This window comes from Anticarsia gemmatalis, chromosome 18 (assembly GCF_050436995.1).
Source record: "Anticarsia gemmatalis isolate Benzon Research Colony breed Stoneville strain chromosome 18, ilAntGemm2 primary, whole genome shotgun sequence".
Classification (NCBI taxonomy): domain Eukaryota; kingdom Metazoa; phylum Arthropoda; class Insecta; order Lepidoptera; family Erebidae; genus Anticarsia; species Anticarsia gemmatalis.
The window spans coordinates 7,246,454-7,265,518 of NC_134762.1; the positions used below are offsets into that span (position 1 = coordinate 7,246,454).

At 32.4% G+C, this 19,065-nt stretch overlaps 2 protein-coding genes across 4 annotated transcripts in view; one reads left to right on the forward strand and one right to left on the reverse strand.

The window, feature by feature from the left end:
• Window positions 1-2,440, reverse strand: RpS16 (ribosomal protein S16). 2 transcript variants are annotated; one of them, XM_076126061.1, is made up of 5 exons: window positions 2,351-2,440; window positions 2,203-2,247; window positions 1,592-1,723; window positions 736-850; window positions 1-244 (listed from the first exon to the last, which is right to left on the reverse strand). In XM_076126061.1, the coding sequence occupies exons 1-5, from the start codon at window positions 2,366-2,368 to the stop codon at window positions 99-101; spliced, it is 456 nt and encodes a 151-aa protein (XP_075982176.1). In that variant the 5' UTR covers window positions 2,369-2,440; the 3' UTR covers window positions 1-98. The 2 variants fall into 2 exon arrangements, with proteins under 2 accessions (XP_075982176.1, XP_075982175.1); XM_076126060.1 differs by having other exon boundaries at window positions 2,330-2,433.
• A 341-nt stretch (window positions 2,441-2,781) lies between these two features.
• The window catches only part of insc (spindle orientation adaptor protein inscuteable), a 51,734-nt gene continuing 35,450 nt past the window's right edge, over window positions 2,782-19,065 (forward strand). For both annotated transcript variants that reach the window (XM_076125800.1, XM_076125801.1), the window contains exon 1: window positions 2,782-3,089. The gene's annotated coding sequence lies outside the window, so the exon portion shown is untranslated. The remainder of the gene's footprint in view (window positions 3,090-19,065) is intronic.

The window sequence follows — 19,065 nt, forward strand, 5'->3', positions numbered from 1 at the left end:
AACTTTTTATATTTTTTTTTATTTTTAAAAACACGCAATGATATCGCACTCTGGGCAGTACCACAATGTGATAGCACTCCGCGGCCACGACAGCAGTATTAACGGTAAGATTTCTGGTAGCGGGCGCGCGCTCCTGGACCTCCGAACTTCTTGGGCTCGCAGCGCCTGGGGTCGGCTACCAACAAACTCCTGTCGTATTGGACGAGGATGTCCTTGATTTCCTTCTTGGACGCCTCATCTACATCTGTAATAGATACAAGCATAAATAAGTATAATTTCCAAAGCTGTTATTTTTTCTGTAGACAAGAGTTGTTACTATTCCCAGAATTGTAGACCTCAAATTACAGTGTGATGTAAAATAAAAATGTAGTGTCCACTTCAAACTAGCAGGATATTGTGTATCTTTGCCGTTTGGTAATGTCACTGTTGATCTACCCTCCCTGAAATGACTGAGTTGTATGGGAACAACACAGCTTTGGAAGAAGGGGTACAAATGTATTGACTCTATAACAGATAAACCATCATACATTAATTGCATGTTTAACCATTAACAAAAAACTAGTCAACAAAATCATAAAAAAATATAATGTTAATATATTTCAAATCAATCTGTCTAAAATTCAAGAGAACTTAGATATTTAATCAATAATTACAGTTGTAAAAAACCCAATATCACCCAATATGAAACTGACAGTTTCTTATAGTTAAAGGAGAAGACTATATAATTTTACTTACATTTCTGGTAGAAAGCAATGAGTGCCTTGGAGATGGCTTGTCTGATGGCATACACCTGGGCGACGTGACCACCACCCTTGACAGTCACTCTGATGTCGACGCCGGAGAACTTCTCCTGTAATACACAACAAATTGATTAGTATTATTTAATATTTAAAGATGACATTATGGCAGTTTAAAATGTGAAAGGAATAATAATCAGATGGAATTTTCACTTCACATCCAAAGATGCTCAGGTTCGGAATAAGTGATACTCATCATATAAAACAATTACTCAAAAATTTTAAGATAATAGTACGATACTGCAATGACAAGAATGAATTTAGCATGCTTAATATTGCTCAATGTGAACAAAAAACTTTCAGCTCTAGATGAAACTTCTGAAGACATGCATAGGCCATACATTGGACAAACTTGCACATTATAAATCAAATCAAAATATAAGGTATAGATTAGAATATACAGTAAACATGCATTATAAATAACAGCTTTTTTTACTGCTAAAATAAAACTTTATGTTAGCAGATGAATTACTATAAGAAAGTTTGTGTTCAATATGAAGTTATTTAATTATTCAGGCAACATTTAATAAAAGTACATTCAAATGATAAGATAGAAACATGAACACAATGCATTATTGGAAACTGTAGTTTAGTAGTATGTTAGTATACCCTACAAAACAAATAAACACAAGATTCAAGAAATTTACAAAAAAGTATCACTATTTGTTAGTTAGATGACTCTCAACACGTTCATAACATACATCAGCTTTTCACAAGTTCATGTAATTTTTATTTTTTAATTTAATTTGACTTCCTGCTAGACGCAGTTTTATGTTGTTTTGGTGGGTACTGACCTTGCCGAGCAGTAGGATGGGCTCCTGCAGTTTGTATTGCAGAAGGCGGGGCTCCACCAGGTCAAGTGGGCGACCGTTTACACGGAGCACACCATGACCGCGTTTGCAGTATGCAACAGCGGTGGCGGTTTTCTAAAAACATAATAACTTGTTATTTTGGCACAATATATACTGTAAACAATAGATATAACAGTAAATGGGTGATTTCCAACGCATACATAGAACAGTAAGAGAATTCGTGGGATTGAAATAACCGTTTACAAGATAAAACATAAATGCAAGTTTTGAGGTTATGTTCAACGCCAATTATATTTTGTCAGAACAAGTTGTTTAGAGCAATTAATGCGCTGGATACCACTCAAATAGCACTTTCGAAACAATATAACGAGAAGAATACTATATGAAAGGTGTAAAACTGTGAAATATGATGGCGATCTTACACGGTTTATACTGTTAACTGTAAACTCAGATTTATTTAGAGAAATATAGGAATGGATGAATTTATAACACAATTCACTTTACAAACCACTTAGAATATAAATAGTTGAGATATACAAGGAAAATAATCACTTGGAAATCGGCACTAACACGTGGATGCGACAAACACTAACCTTGCGGCCGAAAACTTGGACGGCCTGGATAGGTTCACGTCTCGCCTGAAATAGGTAGAAAACATAAGAAAGACATTGCCAAACAACGAATATTTCACTCAAATGAATAATAAAAAAATGAAATTACAGAGAGATTATCGTCACGCACCTCTTGCGGGGCAGCCATTTTGACAGAGAAAGACTGATTGAATGAACGAATAATAGAGTAAAGAATTGGTGAATGAATGTTTTAATACCATAACCTAAAGATTCCTAGAGTTTTTCGATATTCTCGTTGTAAATAAAATTAATTACGAAATCAAATAGCTGATCAACATTCAAGAAAATAAAAACCAAATGCAATATTACGCTGGAAATAATATTTACAGAACAATTCAAATTTCATTTTTGTCAAAGATTACCCAAAAATATTTAAATAGTTGCTACCACGACATCTATTGTCAAGTAGCAGGACAAAATAAATCTTCTGACATAACTGTTTCAGAAATTGACCACTAGATGGCACTATACCGAAACTAGCGTTGAATATTTACCACCAGGTAGCGCTGCTGTTGAAATATTTTCACATCGCGTTCCGGTGACTCAACCAGCCATCCATCACCATCGCGCACGTCGCACACTGGGCTTGTTTTGTATTCGTTGAACGTAATCGTTGGAGTCGAGTCGTGCGGAATGCGCGTCGGTAGCGCACGAACACCGACAATGAGCCGCGAAAAACGCTGACATTCCCGCGCTAGTGCATGGAACTTAAAACAAAACAGTGTGAATCAGTTGTACCCACGGAGAAATTTGTGAATATTGTTTTGTTTATGTAATAAACAGTTGTGTGTTATACATGAACTGGATTTTATTGTTTTTACGAGTTCACGAGAATATAAAGTTTAAAGGTAAGTCACCATAAATATATTAAGTTTAGCGTCAATTAAATTGAATAATCACCACGTGTTATATTATATTTTACCGCTAAATTAGTCAGAAACCAATACGACACTGCTTTAGTCGGAATATTTTTGTTAGGAATTTAATATTGAAGGTACTTTGGTCATCGCTATAAAATAAGTGTCAATAACTTGTAGGTAGGTTCGATTACTAATACCTTCGATTCTCGGTATTCAATTAAATGGTACATACCCAGTATTTACCGATCTAAACTGCTGTTTGGACTTCTACAATATTTAGTGGCGATTCAAATGTACTTATTTACATATTACGACGTGATTTACAATCAGTTGATGTTGTTGATGAATTTTGTATTAAGTTACGGCTTAAAAGTTACTTAACTTAGAGCATGACATGTGTACTAAGTACCGGTGCAAAGGAAACATACTTTCAAAGTGACATTTTAAATTAGAACACTGTATACAATTCACGCATTAAAGCCAGAATTTAAGTTAAAATCAAACAATACAATTCTAAACTTGAATCCTTAAATTATCCATAGACTTATGCAAGTTCAGTCAAGATTTAAAAACTTTTTGTTATTAACTTTTTCAAGTCTATGCGTCATGAAAAAAATATGGTGATTCATTTAGGACTTGGCCAACAAATAAAGGAGGTAGTACAGTCACAGTACTACCGGGGAAGGTATAATGATAAGGAAGGAGAATTTATGTCAATTTAGTTCATCCATTGACGTTTTGGTAAAACCACAGGAACATTTTGTAGTATCGTGACGTAAATATTTCGCACGTTCATTACTGCCAAAGCAAGTTGTTATTATGATACATTGGACAGCTTATACAATCCTTATTAGAGTATTTTACAGTACTTATACGTATAGTTAGTTTATCAGTAAAACAGGCTTGGTCAGTGTGGTTTGATATCATTATTATAGCTTGGGTTAGTAAGTATGACTATCTGTTTAAATAATCTACTTTAAGCAAATTTCGCCACAAAAGTATATACCTTAGTATTGAAAAGTTTCCTTTAACTAAATGTGATAAAGGTATTATCACCCGAAAAAGTATGAAAACGAGTTGTGAATATTCCATCTTTTCAGTTTTCCATTCTACGCGTCATGAAACAAACTGTAAGAAAATTTCACATCGAATGTTCTCGCATTACAGATAACATCGTAAATAACTTATCAATGTAAATTTTTTCCTCTTCAGTCTAAAAACTTCAATATTTTAAAGCCTGCTCTAATTCGTGGGTCTACGTGATTTAATACCACAAAGCAACAAACCACAAAACATAATTTGTTATTTTTCCTCCTTTTCTTGTAAAAACTTAAGCAAATAGGCACAATTGTAATAAAAAACTTACAAAAAAACCATCAATGTTGTCTGTGATTACTGCGTTTTTACACTTATACGCATCGAAATAGGTAGTAGTATTAGTAGTAGACAGCTAGTTAGTAGGTATTAAGTATTTTGTAGATATTCCATTCTCAGACACCTAGTAGCATGTCTAACACGTATCAGTACTGAAAGCTTATGCACATGTACCCATATTTACAGAATACATAGATATAATGTATGAGAATAAGCCAATAAGGTATTATGTCTCAAGATTCTATATTCAATTATATTATATAGATACCATAGTCAAAAGCCGGCTTCATGTTGCGCACATATTATGAGAAGAGAAGAAAGCCATGTTACAAGACGTGAACATTTGAGTAGAGGAAGACCAAAAAGAGGTTAAGAATTGACGGCTGAAAGAGATGAGTGGAAGAAGAAAACATATTGTGCCCTACTTAACGTGGGGTAAATTCATAACAACGATGACGTAGTAGAATTCCTGCATTTGTTAACCATAGATTTTCATAGCCAGGTTTTTTAGTCGGAACAAATACTGGCTGTCAAAAATGTATAGGGAGTAATGAGAGTTTTTGTCTTTGCTGTTATGTGTTAGATACTCTACGTGCAGAGAATAATGCTGCAGTGTTATGTACAGAGAAGAACATTACCATACTCTTAGAAAAAGTATCTTCGTGTTACAATTAGAGGCCCAGCACACGATCTTACGCAACTAACTCAGCACATCGCTCGCACCGTGTTCCTTCTTACTTATGTATAATTACATAATCATTTGTCAAACTAAGTTACGAGTCCAATACATATCAAAAACCAAATAATTTGAATTTGAAAGTATCATAAATTTCTAGATTTATTAACTTCCGTATGTCATGTCAAATAAATTTCGATTTTATTTGTCGTTTTTAGGACATTGTGAATGTGTATAATTATTTGTATCTAACGATGTTGTTGTGGCATTATTAAGATCCTTGTTATGTAAATAGAGTAATTAATTAACTCGCCGATTAAATATATTGAAGTTAATTAATCGATATTAACAACGAAATTATACCAAAGTATCATGTATCACAGCTTTTCTTCACCCAAATGATGACCACTGAAAAGATTTAAGGCCTTAAAATACATTAAAATATAAAACACAGGAACCAAGTACTATTTAAATTATTATTCAAATCCACATCCATACTTATAAATGATGTTATTGAGACTTGCCCAAGAGGGTGCCACAAGGAAGTATCCTTGCTCCATATTACCTGTTGCGTCACTTTTCCGGCCTGTTGCCATGAAAATTAATATAACATCATGCACATTACCAAATTCCCTATTAAGTTTTCTTTTCAAGAAAACTCAAGCACCACATAATATTTCTAAAGAAACATTGAGTCCAATCTTACTGTCGGTCCTAGTACCTACCACGCTAAGTGTAGGTAATAACTTCGCTAAAGCGTTTGATACCATGGCGTCCGTTTATCGGGCGACCGTTGCGTGACCGACTGTCAATATGGCTTCCTGTCTATTGCACACTTAACTCACCTGTAATACGGTCACGGCTAATCCATTTACGGTTTAAATGGCTTTTGAAAAACATAATTGATGTTGCCAGGAGCCTAGGAGGCATCGGCGAGCTTTTAGTAGTCAGGGTTCACTAATAATCACTGATAATATTGGCTAAGTTTAGCGCAGAAGGAATTTCTTGTTAACTATTTGAGTAAGTACGCAATTAAATGGAAATGGGTCTATTTCAATATTGTTGGATATTATGAAATTGAAATCCCATTTCTCAGTTATTTGACCATTTATTTAAGGTTTTTATAGCAGAAATAAAGCTCTTATAAGTCACACAATACTGAAAACTCGAAATCTTATTTTATAGCTACATTGAAAATATTCGACGTTAGTTTCTGTCGGTCGGAAAATATGCAAACAACTACCTACCAAACTAAAGAACAAAAAACGCGTTACGAAGTTAGTACTTTTGTAAAATTCAAGTCAAACTTCTTTTTGTCTTCGCTAATAATCCTTAATGACCAGTTCTAAAAAATAATTAAATGAGACCTTTTTATACAAGTCACGTGTGTTCCAAACTTATTCATGAAGTTACTGCGTTGGTATTCAGTTCTCATAAGACAATGGCGGCTAATAATAGCACAAATAAAAGGAAAATTTTAATAATTAATCATGTGTTATTGTTCCGAGTGGCTGAAGCTATATTGTAATGAAAATTGTTTATAATATTGTTTTATGGACAGGAGTACATGTCACATGAGTATGTTTGTGGTGTAAGGTAGTTTGTCCTGTATTCAGGTCAGACTGGGGCGAGCTAGATAACAAAAAAGAGGGGTTATAATGGATCACTCTGTATTTTTGTATAGTAACAATTTGTAAAATTAAATTGACCCCCGAAATAAAGCTTTTAGATCTTAAGAGAAAGCAGGAAACCTAACATACAGTTTAGGTGACATAAAGTCGAGCAGTACGTATCGAATACCTATTTGACGTTAAGACGATGCCATTCGATATTATCGAACTTTCGACTTCGAAGAAATCGCACTAATATTATAGTCAGGTCATCTAAGATCGTTATATATTCAATTCACATAATCTATACTGCCTGAAAGTTGTCAAACAAAGCCTTGCATGAATTATGCCTTTGATCAAAGCGATTATAACAACTGTTTATCTCATAAACTACAGTTCCCATTAATTAAAAAGACCATTAAAACTTTATGCTTTCGTGTAAGGTGGTCCGAAACACGATACTAGGAAAACACCATAAAAATGACATCAAAATCTAATTTCGGATGTAAGACATTTATGGAAAATTTTGTACCCAATGCTTATTTTCTGTACGAGTAGTACATAGATCGCCTTCAAAAATATTAAATAATTGTACATTTTACGTAAAAAAATCACATCTACGCTTGTGTCTATTTGCAGGTGTCTGAAGAAAGTAGTAGTATTAATTTCTACCTGAAAAGTCCAAGGAATGCAAACTTTTTACAAATAAGAAGTAGCTGATCTTTCAATTTTTAAAATATATTTATTACCTACTAAATATCAACGAACAAAGCTTAACCTGAAAAAATCTGCACAAAACTAACAATATTTGCACTAATACCATTATGAGCTAAACTACATCCACAAGCTGCAGTAATCCACACAACGCATTTCAAACCTTATTCCTATAAAAATAAAGCGTAAAATACAAAGACCAGTTGTATTTAGTAAGGCTTCTAATATCATTAGTAACGATTAGTATTGCACTCTGCACGCAACGTGCGAATCACAACAAATGCAGGGAAATGCAGATTTTTCGCAGAAATCGTAAACAAAGGGTTATGAAAGCTTTTTATCGTACAAATTGAATTATGTCTATCACGTTTCTATAAACGAGATAGGTGTCTTTCTTGTTAATCTATTTGTTACTGTAAAAGCCCGAACGGTGGTAAATCCTAAGATTTTCCGGTATAACCTAAGATTTACCAACTCGCAATGGTAAAAGTCCGAACGATTCTTTTATTTCGAACTTTTACCTATATTCACTTGATGATATCGAGATGTCGCCGGAGCCCCGCTATGGTAAATCCTAAGATTTTCCGGTTAAACCTAAGATTTACCAACTCCTACTCTCCTCTACTCCATTCTTTCAGTTGTCTTATCTCGTTCGTAATTTTTCTCATTTGTGTCTTGCTGCTAACATTTTTCTCTTCTCTTAAACTTAAGCTGTTGGTTAAAATTATGGAAACGTTGGCTTTATTTTATATGAATTTAACTTGTATGATAAATTAAAATTTGGCTTATTGAGCATCGTCATGCTTTATCCGTAGCACATTTGGTCACTTGATCAAATGTTACGTTTTCAAAATAATCTTAAAATTTGACGGCACTTGATTAGTTTGACATGTTATGATTACGTCAAAATATTTTGACAAGTCACTGAAGCCAGACATTGGTTAGTCTGCTGTATAAAAACTAAAAAAAAAACAAATTTCTTCGTTTAAAATACTTTTTTTTTATCCCGTTTTACGGCGCTGTGATGTAGCACTTTGAGCCTTTTTAAAATCCTTTGATTTCTAGATTGCCATATGATCGAAATTTAGGCCAGTTAACTAGTCCGAGTTCATATCGATAAGATAAATAATATTTGGTGAAAATGCCGGTTTTAGGTCGACAATATCTATCGATAATATAATGTTTACTTACGATATTCACTATCAGGTGTTTGAAGAATTCTTCAAATATTTCTTGTTCAATGAAAAACGATCTATCAATTTTATTATATTGTAATCTTGAAATGTGTTGGTTTTACTTTCATTATTAGTTTTTTTACTGAGTTGATAGGCATTAGATAGGTACTCTTTCTTTTGTTAGTATTTAATATACTACCCAAGAGATTTAAGGCTTTTTTTTAGGCATTAGACAGTAATTTGACGTAGTCTTTATAAAATTACTGAGTGTTTTTTTCCCCCAACATTTTTGACAACGTCAACGTCTCATAATTTTTTTCTAGCAAATTTTGACGTTTTGGCGTGTTGGTTTGCACCGTATTTTTATTGTGAAAGACATTGAGAGTAAAAAATAAATATGTACTAATATCATGCTGTCAAATTCGAGGAAAACTATTTGAAATATGCTTAGTTGGAGCATAATACAAAACCCATTTTTTTTAACCATTAAATTACTAGCAATTTATAATACAAAATTATTTTTAAACAAATCTGACAAACTCTCATAGTTCACAACAGGTTCCTCAACTTGTAAAACATAAATAAATACTTTATGATATAAACCTCCATACATAATTACATAACCACTTATAAAGCTCATTATATCAATAAAAAGTTAAAAGTTAACACTTCAAGAGCTCTCAAGATATGATTAAAATAGTATTTTAATATTAATGTTAGAAAGAGATGTAATTATTACTGGTGACAAGAGAGAGTGAAAAGGAAGATCATCATTGACTTGTCAGAAGAAAAAAGTTACGACTGCTTAGTACGTTGGTTTGAAGAGCTTTCGATGTTTTTAATAAATAATACATTACATAAATGATTTTATAATATTATAAATATCTGTAGTTTCACTCAAGAGACCTTTTAGTTGACTGTGGGTTTTTAACAAACATTATTCATAACATTCATGTATTTGACAGATGTCATGAACAATTAAAAAGTTTGAACTAGACATTTCGTACAAACAAACCTCCACCAAATGTGCTCCAAGATAAATTTCTTTATTGACTGTAATGATTATAAGACCCAATATTTGTGTGGTGCAAAAAACAATAAGTTAAATCTAAACTCAAACAACACATGCAACACTACACAAACTACACTACGCACTATACCACACTACTTTAAATATATTGAAAAAGATGCAAACATTAGTTGTTCTAGTCACCAGCCATCTACTTCTACTTCTATTCTACCTCAAACTACAACATTCACTAAAGGAACTATACCTTATTATTTTCCAAAGATAATTACCTCTAATAACTGTACTTCTACTAACAATAACAAAAACCATAACTTACAGTTTTTTCGTGAACAATAAAATAAAAAAAGGAAATAATGTAACCATTCTTCACCAAAACATTGCTGGATTATTAAACAAACTTGGTTTATTAGAAGTAACTATACATGAAATGTCAAAAAAAGATCCCCTACATATTATTTGCTTTTCTGAAACTTTCATAAAGAAAGGAGATGAACATAATGTATACCTCAAAAATTACAATTTGGCCTGCAATTTTTCTAGAATTAATGAGAAGCGTGGTGGAGTATGTATATTGGTTCATAAAACATTAAACAATTTAAAATGTATCAAACTTTGTGAAGAAATTGCTGTTGAGAAAACATTTGAATGTTGTGGCATTGAGATACCGATATTGAATAGTGTTATAATTTGTCTCTATAGAATACCAAATAGTGATACTTCTAAGTTTTTAGAAAACATGAATTTACTACTACATAAACTGACAAAGAGGTATAAGAATAAAAAAATCATTATCACAGGTGACATGAATATTGATATCTTAAAAATAAATAAAAATACAATAGAACTAAATAACATACTTTTTAACTACAATTTAATTTCTCATATACAGTCCCCTACTAGACAAAATTCATGCATCGATCACATCTATAGTAATATTGAAAAAGCTAATAGTAATATTCATAATTTTTATCTATCAGACCACAACACTTGTCAAACACTTAGCTTCCCAACAACAACTGAAATACACAAACTTAAATATTGGTACGTTTTGAGAAAATGTTACGATGAAGAAAACATAAAGAAATTCATCGAATGTGTATCAAATCTTAGCTGGTCTGATGTATATCAAGAAACTAACAGTGACAATGCTTTTAACTTGTTTCATGACACTTTTTGTTTGTTCTATGAGCTGTGTTTCCCTACAATTAAAGTAAAAATTAATGCTAATGTTACTTCCCCAAAATGGTTAACAAATGGTATTAAGAATTCGTGCATAACAAAGCGCAAATTAAGACACCGATGTTATGTTACTAAAACAAAAAATAATATTATCCATTATAAGAAATATAATAAGCAACTTAAAAGATGTATAAATCAGTCGAAAAAAATTATAAACGATTTATATATAAAAAATGCCCAAAATAAATGTAAGGCTGCATGGAATGTTATTAAGAATAAAACAGACAGTACGAAATGCTATGAAAGTATAAAAACTATTAAACATGAAGACAAGATTATTAGTGACCCCAATCATATTGCAAATATCTTTAATGAGTACTACACTACAAGTAACATCACAAATAACAATACAAAGTGTAATTATAATACTGTTAATCCTGTAAACTCTTCCATATTTATACAACCTTGCACATCAACTGAAATAGTTAAGACTATTAAAAGTCTTAATGATACAAAATCAGTTGGTTACGACTCTATATCCACTCATATCATAAAACTGTGTGCTGACCTAATATCCTTACCTCTCACTCATACATTAAATCTTTCGTTTACACAAGGAATATTCCCTTCTAAGCTAAAATTATCTATTGTAAAGCCCCTGTATAAAAAGGATGATACCCTAGAACTAAGTAATTATAGACCCATAACCTTGATACCTATTTTTTCTAAAATATATGAAAAGCTGATGTACGCCCGTATTACCAACTTCTTAAACAAATTTAATGTCATCAAAGAAGAACAAAATGGGTTTCAAAAAAACAAGTCTACCACTCTCGCTGGTTTTTGTTTGATGAGAACAATAACAGAAAATATTGATAATAAGATACCCGTAACGACAATATTTTTAGACATGTCAAAGGCATTTGATTTTGTTAATCATTCCATCCTATTAAACAAATGTCAACGATACGGTATACGAGGTCCCGCATTAGATTGGATTAAAAGTTACATATCAAACCGTACTCAATGCGTTGAAATTAATCACCTTGATAATAACCTAATTTCTACACCCTTTCGATCAACCTACCGACTAAATGAAACTGGAGTTCCACAAGGCAGTGTGATGGGACCATTATTGTTCTTATTATACATTAACGACTTACCTAACATCACTCATCATCCGTGTATCTTGTTCGCCGACGACATTTGCATAACAATACCCAACACTATCCGCAATAGTTCAGACCATGAGTTAGAAATTAACCAAACATTAAGTGATATACTAAAATGGCTTACCTACAATAACCTTAATGTAAATTCATCGAAGACTAAATACATACAATTTTCAAACTACAAAACAATTACTAAAAATATAACAGTACAACTTGATAGCGTGAGCATAGAACCAACCAATCATATTAAATTCTTAGGTATTACTGTAGACAATTATTGCAATTGGAAAGCCCATATTAATAATGTATGCACAAAAATAAATAAATTTATATATGCTCTTAGACATTTACGGGTTACCGCTTCAGAAAGTGCTGCAATAACAGCATATCATGGTTATGTTGGCTCAGTTTTACGGTATGGTCTGTTGTTATGGGGTAATTCTACCTCAATCAATGAAGTGTTTTTAGGTCAAAAAAAATGTATTAGAGCAATTTGTAACGCCGAACCTCTCGATTCTTGCAAACCTCTATTTAAAAAAACAAAAATTTTAACACTTTGCTCTCTTTATATACTCGAAATAGGACTGTTTGTAAGGAAAAACCCTCAACTTTTTGAAAAAAAATCCGAAAAGCATCTATTTAGCCAAAGAGATCCAACAAAAATAATAGTACCAAAATGTAATACTAGTCTTTACCATAAAAATTGTATATTTATGTGTGTCAAAGTTTACAATAAAATTCCCCAGACCCTGAGAGAGCTACCATTTCAATTTTTTCAAAAAAAGTTAAAGAATTGGCTAATTGAAAAATGCTTTTACACCATCCAAGAATTTTTAGACCTTAGAAATAACTAATCTATTTATAAACTATATTATATTACTCTACCTCTTACTTATGTACCTACCTAGATTTAAGAATTAGTTTTAAGATAAAATATTGTATGCCTTAAACAGGCTGATTGATACTAGAACGTATTATGTATTATAACACCTGTACCAATACTCAGTCAATACAATAAAGATTTACTTACTTACTTACTTACTTACTTACTTACAAAAAAACTGTTGAACTTTATATTATTAGTATAGATAGAAGTATATATTAATAAATACATAATATACAGTATAGATTATGTATTAAAAGATGAAAAGTATTCCGGAAGAGGTGTTTTACATAAACGATTATATCGAGAACGGGTTTTTGTAGTAAACATGGCCGACATTTTAATAATTCGATCCAATTTCAAACCGAGCTGTTTTTATGTAATGTTTTTTTTTCCTTAATTAAGTATATTAAGATTTTTTTTAATGATTTTAATTATTGATTTCGTAATCGTGTTATAGGTTAATTAAAAATATGTTTTATATTAAGGTTTTAAGTATATTTCAATCGTTTTGTAGCTATTAAGATCTTATAAATGTAGAGTAGGTACCTTTTAAGTGAACCTATTATAACGAACAGCCTCCTTACAAAATGCTTTTAAAACCGAATATGTATTTAACCCGAATCTAACAGTTCTCCAAAAACATTTTTATTGTTCTGTGCTGACAAAGATTTTTTCATGAAATTATTAAACAACTTTCATGGGACTTTCTGTATTGTGCTACAATCTAGACATAAACAGAATAATCCTCCAAATACTAAAGATTTCATATCACCGATAAAAAAATAGTGTCAATTGCTGTCAGAAAATCTGATAAATTTTCTCATAGAACAAAATACATTTTTATACGAGTCTTCGACAAATAGTCTCTTGTTATGGTGTTGGATCTTTACAGTAATGTTATGATACCATAAATACTGACTCCATTTTGTCTCGTATTCGCGCCATATTTGACATATCGTGACATGACATATTATACTCTGACGGGCACTGATCAATGATCGTACAGCCAACGATGCAACCTCTTTTTCACTCGTCATAAAGCAAAAGAAATTATGTCCCATCGGAAACTGTACTATAGAGATACAGTTTTTTGTAGATATCTTAAGTGAAGGTTTTTATAACTATTTAACGACAATGTATGTTAATTCTTGTGTTGATTTAAAGATACAAAATTGGTATTCTTATGGAAGAATTAAAAATCGATTCATGCAACCAACCTGTAGCTATTAATCATACGGGAAAGGTAGATATTGTTGCTAAGCACGACAATTATTAGTTTCTTACCAATAAAATACTGATATCTTCAGGCAGTTTCTGACCACCAACACTAAATTGTATCCGTCATGGTTTAAGATAATCATCTCCGATTATTCCTTATCAGCAAATTATGCTCCTGTTTTTCTTCGTGTAGTAATCTAACCTATATCAAATTCTACCATAACAAAGCTCAGGTTGCAACTAAACAGCATTCACGGGTGGCCAATGTGGCCATAGAGCATAGAGTTATCAAACCTCTCCATCCGGTGATAGTGTTGTTTATGTCTCCGCTATCTATGGTACAAATGATTTCGTTGGAGCGTAACCTCCTTGCACCGTTATGTACCTTAAGCGGTTTAGTTATCAACATTGTAGATGCAGACCCTTATATTTTCTATTATAGGAATAACGAGGAATAAAAATATTTATGGGATATTTTAAAGGCTGATTTAAGGTGAAATATTTTATTTTATTATACGATTGTTTGTTTTAATAGATTCTATTTTACCCGACTTGGTATAGGAGAAGATTTGTGTTGCATTCTTTAGCTGGTTTAAGAAAACTCATTTATAAAAGTTATTCCTAGTTTGGAGTATTTAGTTGTCACTGTTGGTGGTCCCAGCTTCCAGTTAAACTAGGCGTGGGAAGAAGATTGCTAGTGATTGAGTATCATTGAAACATTTATATCTTCTAACTGCAGGCATTTCAAGGAGTTTCTAATGTAACTTGGATTCTAGAGATTCGATGCTCGGTTTGCGTTTAAGGATAAACTATTAGTTTTATTCGGTAGAATATTATTCAGTAGCAATTCTAACAGTTTTTAACGAGCCCGATGAGTGACGAAATGTGCTACATTTAATAGGTACATGGAACATAACGTAAGTTATATTGATTGCAAAATGTGGGTGTATACTACGCCCCTATAAAAAAGAAGTGTTGACATTTAATAAACTTTTTAAAACTACTCGTCAAATTTAAAATTCAAATCAGTATCATAATAGAGTTAATTCGAAGTTTGTCGGTAAATATGAATATATAATGTGTATTGTGGCTGTCAGTGAGTCAGGCAGGCAGGCAGGCAGGCAGTCAGGCAGTCGGGCTACTATTGGAACAAGTCGAGCGCACCCAACGTGTTTTACATACAATCACTGCATTAAAATGAACATTATGAACACACTTGCAGTGAAAATACTGTTCTGTATCGACATTTGGGTGTAGAAATTGAATAGACGACTTAATAAGCACACAATGTTGTCTTTGAAATAATGTCGTCTGAAAATTGGTTAACTTTTTTATATGCATCATAGAGTAACAGAACCTTTTTTGACAAGAAACAGAGGTACTACTGAGGACTACTTAGTTAGGTACTTACTTAGTAAGGCATCAGTTCTTAGTTGAAAAATCATGTTGCGTTTATAATTACCTTATTTGTATATTGCGAAAAGATAGGTAAGTCTTATTCTTGCGTTAAACACATCTACGCGATCTAACTTCGAAATTATAGCTAGCAGCCAAGAACCATAAATTATACAAACACCTCGTTAAAACAGTTAAAAAACTATAGCAATGTGATTAAACTATTACTGGAATTAGGTCAGTTATTACAGAGCAACATCATTAAAATAATTGTACATGGTTGTGCATTTCTCTTGTAAATCATCGTGAAATATGCTGAACATTTTGCGTCGAAGCTGCCATTATGTCCGCTAATAGCTCGGGAAACGGTAAACTGAACATCTCAATTCGCATATTCAGTTCATAGCAATAATGCAGAACTATTTATAATGAGAAAGACCACATGATCGTAAAATTGATATTATACATGACATTCGGAAAAAATAAATTGGGAAGCTCATGGTAAATTTACAGCAGCCACACGGATAGATCTCTCAGGTTAAGTTACGCTTGCCAATGTTGGTCAGTGATGGCTGACCATATTGTACTTTTTACATACCTAGTTCCTCCTTGTTTCGCAAAGCACGTCAAATTTTGTGTCCGAGCTGTCATTGTCAAAGATATTTGACAGTCGTTACAAGTAGTCTGAAGCTCGAAAGTCTGACAACCAGTCTTACCGAGTGGTATCGTGTTATAACCCAGGTTGGTTGTGGAACAACTGGGTTGTGGAGGTCCGATATGCAGTCGAACCGTATAAAATACTGATATTCAGCTGCATTCGGAGAGACTGGAAGCCGACTCCAACATAGTTTTGGAAGAAAGGCTAGGTTGATGATAAACAATACTTCTATTTTCTTATACATCAGTTCAATTTATTGTCGCCAATCTAACTCAACAGTTAGTCGTCATAAGAAATGCGTATTCCCACAAGGACAGTTTCTATTTCTTGTTGATGTCACCCATTAATCAGTTGTCATTCTCAAATGATAAAGATATCCCGATAAATCAGGACGTATTTGTCTCGAACCATAACTCGCAAGGCCATTAATACGAAAGAATAATTGTAGCAAAAAGTAGCAAAAGAACTTTCTAGGAAAACAAATTGTTATCCATTTGTTATTAAAATCTTGTTGCGAATTACTAAGCGTATGTTCGGCTAGAATTCATTATACGGCAATTAAAAAGTTAAATTGTCGCTGTTTGTATTTTTTTATTAGGAAACTAGGAAAAAAAATTGGTAGTCTTTTGAAGTATTAGTTATCTCAGTTGACAACTTCTGTTCGTCTAATTGATGGTCACTATTCAGTACATTGCTGCTTTGACGTAACGTGTTAATTAGTATGATCTAAGGGAGAAAACAATGTACAGCATAGTGCCTTTCAAATTGTTGTCAACTGAGATACATAATAGAGGTTTCCAGCGAATGGGACCGCAATTAACTGGACCTAGTAGCCGGATTTATTATAATTTTTATTTTTTTTCCCGGTGACTGGGACTAACTCAAAGAACAATGGCAAGTTTTTACCTAAGTGTTATATGAAGCGTCTACAAATGGGACACGTGCAAAAGTTAGTAATTAATTTAGCCCTTTTTTATGATGAAATTAACTTTTTCGGTAAAAGCCTAGCTTAAATTATTTACAAAATAAACTTCTACTTGAATACGTCCACATCCAGTGGACATAATCTTTTAGTCAGTATTACCACTTACAAAATGTTTCAAAATTATTATTTTGTTTTTAAATATCAAAAAACGATTATTAAGTGAACGTTAAAAACAAATCACATAGGTTTTGCTAAAAAAAATAACAAATATAATTGATAGGTGTTTTAGTTACATATTTTATTATTAATGTTCTGATTAATAGTCAGGTATTATTAGATGAAAGTGTAATGGCAGCACTAAAAAAAATTTTTTTTTCCTTCCGTTGTTTAGAGTGATGTTGATAATCAATTATTTTCACAATCGATTGATCGATTATGACAAATATATAATACTAGCTGACCCGCGCAACTTCGCTTGCGCCACATAAGAGAATCATAATTCTCCCCGTTTTTGTAACATTTTTCACTGGTACTCTGCTCCTATTAGTCGTAGCGTGATGATACATAGCCTATAGCCTTCCTCAATAAATGGGCTATCTAACACTGAAAAAATTTTTCAAATCGGACCAGTAGTTCCCGAGATTAGCGCGTTCAAACAAACAAACAAACAAACAAACAAACTCTTCAGCTTTATAATATTAGTATAGATAATATTAGTATTAGTATAGATGAAAAGAATAATCCATTTATAATAGCTTATTATTTTAAGCAATTTTATTAGCATATTTGATTTGTTTGCAATAATAATATGTACTTAAATATATAAAATAAAACCTCAAATAGCATTACAGTAATCACTGACGTTATCATTACAGCATCCACAAAAACTTCCTTAATCAAAAATATTTTTAACTAGCTGACCCGCGCAACTTCGCTTGCGTCACATAAGAGAATCATAATTTTCCCCGTTTTTGTAACATTTTTCGTTGCTACTCCGCTCCTAATGACCGTAGCGTGATGTTATATAGCCTATAGCCTTCCTCGATAAATGGGCTATCTAACACTGAAAGAATTTTTCAAATCGGACCAGTAGTTCCTGAGATTAGCGCGTTCAAACAAACAAACAAACAAACAAACAAACAAACTCTTCAGCTTTATTATATTAGTATAGATAGTAAGTCGCAATATAACAGTAGTTTTTTTGGTTTTTAATCTTAATAATATCGTTTAAAAAATAATTAATTCGATTATATTCTATAATCGATTATGACTTCAATTATTTCAATAATCGATTAATTGATGATTGATTATCAGCATCACTAGTTGTTTACTTTGTTGTGAACTTGTTAGTTAGCTTTGCTTGCTACTGGTGTTACGATTGCTTTCTTGGTTTATCTTCAGTTTTGACTTGCATTGCCCCCGGACTCAATTCTCTGCCCCTCACGACTACTTGTGCTTTCTCATGGACTATCGACGTTCTACGCTGTAAACGACCAATAACTTTTTGCTAACCGGACTTTGATTGTGCCTCACTATTTTGAAATTGATATTGTTGTGTGAAGATGGAAAGACGTAATAGGCTTACACGCATCTTATGTGTGAATTGCAACATTTGCGTAAATACTCTTCGGCGATAATCTAAATCTGTTTTTTAGACATAAATAATGTAGAACAGCAATTTACATAAGATTTTTCATGATATAACCTCAAAATATAAAATTGATCATATTTTTTTCTTGTGGCCCTCTCAAACCAAAAATCTTAATGATTCTGTTTAAGTTAAAGAAACTCTATAGTTTTTTTAACATTTTTTCATTCATAGACGCTCCAAAACGATGTCAGGTAAAACTTTGTATGGAGACTTGCCATTGTTCTTTACGGTCCTAGTCGCTGGAACCCTCCATGATAGTCGAAAACAAAATAAAAATCGTAAAGAAAGCACATCACATTTT

Excerpts from the sequence above, each read along its gene's own strand:
- RpS16 (XM_076126060.1), bottom strand. The coding sequence starts at position 2,368 with ATGGCTGCCCCGCAAGAGGTGCGTGACGATAATCTCTCT. Across the intron at positions 1,724-2,202 it reads TCCAAGTTTTCGGCCGCAAG|AAAACCGCCACCGCTGTTGC; the intron begins GTTAGTGTTTGT and ends TTATGTTTTTAG. Across the intron at positions 851-1,591 it reads CCATCCTACTGCTCGGCAAG|GAGAAGTTCTCCGGCGTCGA; the intron begins GTCAGTACCCAC and ends TGTGTATTACAG.